The sequence below is a fragment of the Caretta caretta genome, chromosome 6, assembly GCF_965140235.1.
Source record: "Caretta caretta isolate rCarCar2 chromosome 6, rCarCar1.hap1, whole genome shotgun sequence".
Classification (NCBI taxonomy): domain Eukaryota; kingdom Metazoa; phylum Chordata; order Testudines; family Cheloniidae; genus Caretta; species Caretta caretta.
The window spans coordinates 12,099,456-12,107,786 of NC_134211.1; the positions used below are offsets into that span (position 1 = coordinate 12,099,456).

At 62.8% G+C, this 8,331-nt stretch overlaps 1 protein-coding gene across 1 annotated transcript; it reads right to left on the minus strand.

The window, feature by feature from the left end:
- Positions 1–455: 455 nt before the first annotated feature.
- RTN4RL2 (reticulon 4 receptor like 2) lies at positions 456–8,115 on the minus strand. Its single transcript, XM_048852301.2, has 3 exons — positions 7,444–8,115; positions 3,384–3,871; positions 456–2,341 (listed from the first exon to the last, which is right to left on the minus strand). The coding sequence occupies exons 1-3, from the start codon at positions 7,472–7,474 to the stop codon at positions 1,550–1,552; spliced, it is 1,311 nt and encodes a 436-aa protein (XP_048708258.1). The 5' UTR covers positions 7,475–8,115; the 3' UTR covers positions 456–1,549.
- Positions 8,116–8,331: the final 216 nt, after the last annotated feature.

Sequence of the window (8,331 nt, forward strand, 5' to 3'; positions counted from 1 at the left end):
CAATGGGGATAGTCATCAGGGGCAGGGAGGCGTGGGGCCAATAGGTTGGGCCACCAGGATTCCCCCAAATCACTGCCAGCTTCAGGAGACAGAAGCTGCTGTTTTGAAATGAGAGCAGATTCTGTGGGCAAGAGACCAAAAGCTGCCAGAGCTGCTGCTGCTCACCTCCTCTGCCTGCTGAGTCCATGCCCGCTCTGCGGGGATGGGAATCTGTGCCAGCTGGCATGAGGAGCTGGTAATGAGGGCACCTACCCCATCAGGACTCAGACCCACCAGGCTTGGCACCCTCCTGGCCTGAGATAGGATCCAGAGAGCCAGCCAGGAGCCAGCAATCTGAATACCCCTGTGCTGCCCGGACAAGAGCGGGCAAGCTCAGGAACTGGACTCCAAGGCAGCTGCTGCCCACGTGCTTGAGTGACTAAGTCCAACAAACTGGCCTAAAATAATAGAATTTTTTTTAATAAATAATTTTCCAACCCCCCCCCTTTTTTTTGCTTGTTAGAAGGGGGCTGGGGTGAGCAGCAGAAAAACATCCAGCATCAGACGTGTCGGCAAAGGGGGGGTCAGAGCCGCAGAGCGGGGCTTGGGGGGAGATCCCACCAGACTAAGAGGAGGGAAGGGGAGAAGGAAAGAGCTTTCATCCCCGAGGGCCAGTCCAGGAACACGGAGATGGGGGAAGGGAGAGGTGGGTGGGGATGAGGGGGGGTGTCATGTGGGAAAGGGAAAGAAGGGGCTGGGAGTACTGCAGGGGAGGGGACGCTGCTCCCTCTCTCTCTCCATTAGGAGGCAGTGGGGGGGGGGAGATTGTGTGTGGGGGAAAGCAGTAGCTTGGAGTGGAGATTATAGGGATGTGGGGAATGGGTTGGGGGGGCAGCTGTGGGCATGTGGGAGCAGGGGGTGGTGTGGCTTAGAAGGGACAGTAGGGGATTAAAAGGACACTGATCCCCCTCTCTCTTCAGCAGGAGGGGAGCTATAACTCCTAGGGACCATGCTGTGGACTTTTGCATGGGGAAGAGGCATCCAACAGCTGGTCCCCCTGCACAGTTTGTCACATAGGAAGGGGGGGGCTCTAGCCAGGGTGGGAGAGATGGTGCAGTGGGTGGGTGGGGGGGGTCCAGTGAGCAACATCAAGGGGGTTGGGGGCTAGCATGGAATGGTCCCTTGGGGTTGGGGTCCTATGTGGGTGTTCCCTGGAGGTGTGAGGGCCTAATGGGGAGGGAAGCTGGGGTGCCAGCAGGGGGTTCTCTGGGGGTCCTGTTTGCACTGATAGGCTCCCATCCAAAAGCAGACAAGCAGCAGGAATCCACTGGGCATCGAGAAAGCACCCGTTGCTCAAACTCCACATTCCCCACTAGCCAGCTGCCCACAAGGGCAGGTGTGTGTGTGTGTGTGTGAGTGTGAGAGAGAAACAAGGCAGGCTCAGTCCCAGAATGGGGGCTGAGGGCCTGCCCCCCTGTCTCAGTGCCATGGGGGGTTATTTAGGGTCTGTCCTCCCCTCCTCCCACAGTCGCTGTCCTTGCTCAGTCCGGGGCAGTCTGGTGGGGCTGGGTCAGAGCCCGGGGGGCCCCAACAGCAGCAGCAGGAGTGGGGGTAGGGCTGCGGGCAGTGTGCCTGGCTGGCAGGCCCCAGAGTCCAGCGGGGAGCAGCCAGGCCCGGCACAACCCTCCTTGAGCCGGCCCTCCTCACTACCATAGCCGGCCCAGTAGTCCACCTCGGTGGGCGAGTCGTACTTGGGGCTGCGGATGTCACTGGCCGGCAGGTCCCGGTAGAAGGAGGAGGGGTCGGCGGCAGGCGCCCCAGCTTCCCCCAGCCCGTACAGGTGGTTGGAGGAGCTGTTGCTGCGGGGCCGGCCTGCCTCGGCCTCCCCACCCCACTTCGGCTTGGTGCCCCCGGCAGGCCGGGCCGGGCCGTGGTTGGCCGGGAGGCAGTCCCAGAAATCAGCCTGGCTCAGGTGGCGCAGGTCACGACCCTGGCGCTCAGGCGGGGTGACACAGGCCACGGCCGAGCTGGAGACGCGGGAGCGCTGGAACCAGGCCCACAAGGAGCGGGCGCGGCAGTCGCAGGCCCAGGGGTTGTTGTTGAGGCGCAGGAACTCCAGCGAGGGCAGCTCGGCCAGCGTCTCGCCTGGCAGCGTTGCCAAGCTGTTGTTGAACAGGTAGAGGATGGTGAGTTTGGCCAGGTCGCGGAAGGCCCAGCGGTGCACTGAGTGCAGCCGGTTGACGTGCAGCAGCAGCCGGTCCAGCCCCCACAGCCCCCGGAACACGTGCTCTGACAGCACCCGGATCTTGTTCCCGTGCAGGAAGAGATGGCTCAGGTTGGCCAGATCCATAAACAGGTCGTCCTGAGAGATCAAGGTGGGAAGGATGGAGAGTGGGGGAAAAAAAGGGGAGGAGGGGCGGATGGAGAGCCGAGTAGAAAAAAAGAAAAAGGAAGGGAGAGAAGAGGAGAGAAGGGGTAGAGATGGATAGATGAAGGAATAGATGGAGAGGGGGTGGATGGATGGAAGGAAGCACAGATGGACAGAGGGGGTAGAAAGAAGGGAGAGAGGAGTGGTAGAGTTGGATGGATGGAGGAATAGATGGGGGTAGAAGGTGGATGGAGGAAGGGAAGGGTGGATGGTGGAACAGAGGGGGAGGAATGGAAGGAAGGAAGGATCCAGGGATGATAGAGGGAGGTGGAAGGAAAGCAGGAGGAGAGGAAGAGATGACAGAGGGATGGAGAGAGAGAGGTTGGAGGAAGGGAAGAGGGGCGAGATGACAGTGAGAGGGAGGGACGGATGGCAGGCAAGTCAGATGACATGACACAAGCTTTGCCACCTAACCACCCAGCTCCCAGCCCTGTGATCTCTGCAGGGCAGGGCACGCTATGCTGAAGGCAGTGCTGTCTGGCAGGGCCTCCCTCTCCTTGCCCCCCCGCCCTGGTGCAAGCTGCAGGGGCTGGGCTGCTCCTTTCTGTGGAGGAGCCACAACGCCTGGGGCCGGATGGACTGTGGTTTGAGAGTAGCTGGCTGGCAAGGCACCAAAGAGCCCCTCTGCTCCCCCCAGCCCGCCTGCAGGAGAGTGGGGGAGGGGAGCTGCATCGGCCGGGCAGCCCGACTCCCAGCAAGACGACAGGTGGGGATCTCAGCCTAAGCCCAGAGAATACAGCCCCCAGCTCAGCAGGACTGTAGCTGGTGCCCCCTAGGAGGGAAAAGTCTCCCAGGTCCCACTCATCACTTTCTGAGCCAGCCAGTGCGCCCGCCCTGGAGCTGGGTGGGAACTGGCGCCCCCTAGAGGGGAAAGGCCATGTCACATTCCCCACCCCTGGAGCCAGCCAGTGCCCCAGTCCGAGCTGCAGGCACCTGTATGTCCATCCCTGTGGCCGGGATCCCTGCCCCCACCCACCTGGAGGTAGAGCAGGTTGTTCTCCTGCAGGTACAGGTACTGTAGGCTGAAGAGGCTGCGGAAGAGGGTGCTGGGCAGGCTGCTGAGCTGGCAGCGGTAGAGGTGTAGGGACTGCAGGCGCTCCAGCCCCCGGAAGGTGTCGGGGTCCAGGCTGCGCAGGTTGCGGTTGTCCCCCAGGTCCAGCTCCTCCAGGGCGGACAGGTGGCGGAAGGTGCCGGGTTGGATGGAGGAGATGTTGTTGGAGTACAGCCAGAGGGTGATGGTGCTGGGCCCGAAGGTGCCCGCCCGCAGTGCCCCGATCAGGTTGTTCTGCAGGAAGAGGCGCTGGGCATTGGGGGGCAGCACCAGGGGCACCGACGAGAAGTTGTTGGCTTGGCAGCTGACCGTGGGTGGGGAGAAGTAGCAGGTGCACAGCATGGGGCAGGTGGGCACCCCCGGGGGCAGGGCCGCCATCAGTGCCAGAAGGCAGAAGAGGGGGGTGACAGAGCCTGGAAAACAGAGAGGCAGGAGGTGAGAGGGGCTGTTGCACCAATACCACCCCGTGCACTAGAGCCCCAATTCCACCCAGCCAGGGCCACCCCCACGCCCCTGCCTTGCATGTGCATTGTGATCCTGGTGCGTGTGTGTGTGTTGGGGTGTCCTTTGGGTACCTTCCAATATGGAGTCTCCATTCCCAGGGGGATGGGTGAGTATTCCCAGGCCTGGGGCCATGGGTGCTCCTGATCCCAGGCGGCAAATGCGCTCGTGTGTTCTCGTGTGAACACTTCTGTGCGTGTGTCCCATGTGCAAATGCATGTGCCCAGAGCATGTGTAGGTGGGCGGCTGACGCCAGAGCGAGTGACACAAGCTGCTGCCATTCCTGTTCACACCACCTCCTCCTCCTCCTCTCCCCTTCCCCACTCAGGACCCACACGTGTTCCTCTCCCCACAAAGCAGCTCCAGCCACACACCCAGTGTGTGTGTGTGCGTGTGTGTGTGTGAGTGGGGCTTACTCAGGGGGTGATCCCCACACTCAGACCCCCCAGGCTCAGTCAGGTATAGGACAATCATAGAGCTACCCAAGGACGATCCCAATCACATCATGCTCTGGGTTTCCCTAGCCTCTGACTGCCAGAAGCTGGGACTGAACAGCAGGGGATGGATCACTCAATAATTGCCCTGTTCTGTTCATGCCCTCTGAAGCACCTGGCATTGGCCCATGTCAGCAGACAGGATACTGGGCTAGATGGTCCATTGGTCTGACCCAGTGTGGTAGTTCCTAGGAGCATTCCTTGCTAACTCCACTCCCTGTCTCTCACTGAGGGGTGTCGATAAAGTTCCCCCAGGCCCTGTATAGGGCACTTCCTGTCTCTCTCTGGGAATCTCAGGAGCTGAATTCTGATCCCTTAATCCTTCTCAGAGGATTAAGCAGTGTCCCCTTAGGACTGGTCCAGCAGTGCCTCCTTAGCACTCCTCTGGGGATGGGCAGGAGTCCAGCAATGCCCAGTGCCTGGGGGGCTGTTCTGGGCCCCCACCCCTGGTAGAGCAGCTGTAACCCAAGAAGCCTCATCCATAATTCAGGCCTGTGGCTCTCTCTAAGTGCAGGTTGAGGGAGGGGGAGGGGGGCTGGAAGATTCTCAGCCTACCCACCCTCCCACTTCTGTATGGCCATCAGCATTGTCTGTGCCATCAGGGCAGCTCTGCCTGTGCCCCTGGGCTCATCTCCCACAAGGCCTGTCCTATTCTCTCTCCCTGCTCCAACCCTTCCCCCCTCAGATCCCCCTCTCCCAAGGCCCTGTACCTGTCCTAGCTGGGCTGCCGCTCCATTCACTCCCTGCTACCAGCCAGTGGGCAGGGGTCCCTTACTGGAGTCTGACTCCACTCCCCAAAGAGAGGCCGGGATGGCACCCCTCACCCAGTCTGCATTTCACCAGCCTTCCTGCCTTATCAGCACCTGGCCCCAGGGTGGGGAGGTTGGCACAGCTGCCACCTCTCCCCTCCCGCTTACCTTGTGGGCCCCATGCCAGCACCCCAGAACCCTGCCCAGGCATATTCCCCATGCCCTCCCCCAGGACTGTGGCAGTCCCTCCTTTTCTAGATCTCCAGCCACTTTCTTGGCTCTTTGCAGTGACCCAGGCACCGGCTGTAGGTAGCTCCCTTGGGGCTGTCCCATCCCCCTCTCCCTCCTGCCGAGGGCTGGGGCAGTGTCTGTGCCACCCCAGCTTATGCCCAGTTGAGCAGCTGACCAACCAACAGGGGAACCACTGACCCAGGAGGCAGAGCTGCGGGAGTGGGGTCCCCAGAACATGGCATGTGGCCATGGAAAGAGGGGAGCAGGGAGGTGGGTATAGAATCTGGTGGGCATGCCCCCCCCCCGCAAACCAGGGCAGTGAGCCCTGGGGGAAGGAGAGATCAAGGGGGGGATCAGAAGAAGGGGAGGGGAAGCAGAGGGGCAGAAACTGCAGATCTAAAGCCCGGGGGAGCAGTCCAGCCTCCCACAGAGGAAGAGGATGGTGGGGATGGAGGGTGGGAGCAGTGCAGAGATGGCTACTGATGGGAACGAAGGTGAGGGGTGGTCCCCATAGGATCAGACGCTCAGACAGATGTGGAGGGGGGAGCCCTAAGAGGAGGCAGCTGGCTGGCAAAGAAGGCTCCACAGCTGAGGGAGCCCCCGAAGAGAAAGATGGGGTGAGGATGAAGGCTCTGGGGAGCAAAAGGGCAGGGGGCAATACCTAAAGAACAGCCTCCCACACTCCGCAGCAGAGCGAAGGCTGGCAGGGAGGCTGTGGGGTGGTGACGCAACGTGTGATGCAGGCGAGGGGGCTCCGTGCTGCCGGGAGCTGCTCTGTGCTTGTCCATAATTTAAGACCCCCAAAATAAGCTGCTAGCCACGCCAGGAGCTCTTGCAGAATGCAATGGCTATAAATGGCACCAGTCGCCTGGGGCACCAGGACCAGGCCAGCAGGGGGCAGCACTGCCAAGCCTACCCCCAGTGCCAGGGGAGCAGCAACACCAGACCCACCCCTTATGTGCTCAGCTCCTCTGATCCTTGCTTCGCCCCCTCATATCCCCCCTGCCAATCCCTCCCCATCTGCCCCCTCCCTCGACCCATCTGTCTCCCTCCCCCTCTCATCAGCTGAGTCAGCTCTGGAGTACCAGCCCCTGAGCACCAAATACCCTAGAGAAGAACATGCCCCCCCATCCACCCCAGCCCTGTCCTGCAGGGGGCACAGCTGGAACGCCTCTCACAAGATGCGTGCATTTGGGGGTCTGGGAGAACACCCCCCCCAGCCAGCCAACCCACCCCTCATCTCCATGGCTGAATCAGAGCCAGCACCCCCAACAGGGGAAGATCCCATGGCCCATTCCCTGGCCTACCCCAGGTAACTAAGCAGCTGGGTGTGTGGCGAGGAGGGTGGCGCCACCCCTGGCCTCGGGAGCAGGGGGTGCTCAGCTCCCCCGTTACCTGTCCCTGTGCTTGCTGGGTGGGGGGAGACAGAGTGTGGCCTGCACTGCTCTGGCTTCCCCCTCCCCCATTGCAGTGCCCTGCACCCCCCAGGCCAGGGCATGAACAGTCCCCACCCACCCCAGGGCTTGTCTTGCTCATGCACCCAATGCTGTGTGTCCTGCTGCCCCCTGGCACCCTCCTGTCCACAGCTGCCCTGTACCCTCCCATCCTCCCCGCCGCTATCCCCTTCCATGCCCGTCCAGGGTGCTTGTGTTCTCCCCAGCACCACCGCAGGGAGCTGTGCTGTCAGTGCCCCGTCACAGTTCCCTCCATCCCTGACACCCCCCGCCCAAGGTGCTGTGTCCCCCACTCAGCAGTGTCTCATCTGTACCCCCCCAGCACTGTCCCTCTCCCCCTGCCAGCAGTGTCCTGTCCGTGTTCCCCTCACCCAGGACACTGTGTCCTCCAACCCTAACACCGCCCCATCTGTGCCCCCCCCCGCATTGCCCTCCACCTGGTACTACCCCTCAGCACCATCCTATCCTCCTCATGCTGCCAAGCCAGCAGCAGCTCCCGTCCGGTCCCACCGGGCCCCGGGGTGAAGCCTAGGAGCCAGCTGGCAATGGCGCTTACCGTGCAGAAGGTGTACCGGCCGGGGCAGCATGTTGCCAAGGTAAGCGAAGAAGGGCAGATGGACGGAGCAGGGCAGGGGCAGATCCAAGCCTCAGTGACCCTCGGCCAGCAGCGTCCAGGTGCCCAGCGCCGATCCAGCTGGATGCGGTGTTTGCCAAAGCCCAGCCTGCAGGGGCTCAACACCAATGCACGGGGGACTCAGGCCACTGCCAAGTCTGCAGGGCTTACTGGTGCCCAGGCGTGGGGTTCTCAGGCCACAGTGCTCGCTGGTGCCTGGGGTGCTCGGCTCCGTGCCAGTGCCCAGTTTGATGCTGGCGCCTGGGCAGAGGGCACTCAACACTCTCTAAGGCCAGTGCCGGGTGCGCTCAGTCTGCGGTGCTCTCCAGCGCTCGGGGGGACTCAGTCCAGTGCCCGCGCCTGGGCAGGGGCGCTGAGCGCACAGCACTCTCCAATGCTGGCACCCGGCGCTCTCTCTGCGCCCCTGGAGGGCACCTTAGCCCCCGCTGCGCCGGCGACAGCGAGCGCACGGCGGCCTCATGCCGGTGGGGGTGGGGGCGCGAACGGGACGGGGCGTGGCGGGGCTGGGAGCGCTGCGCTCCGGACACCCTACGCTGCGCTCCCGGCAGCTCGCGGGGAGGAGTGAGCTCTGCGAGCCGCGGAGCCTTATCCCGGCCCGGCGGCTCCTCCCCTTGCCGCGGGGCCGCCGCTTTTAGGGCCGGGCTCCGCCCCGCCCCGCCCCACCGGGGGCAGCCCAAGGGCTCTGGGCTCCAGATGCCAACAAAGGGCGGGGAGCGGGGCAGCCAGTGCCCCTTACAACAGGCGAGATCAGTGGGCAGGACACCGCCCCCCAGCCTCGCCATCCTTGGGAGGGCATCACCGCGGGGCGGA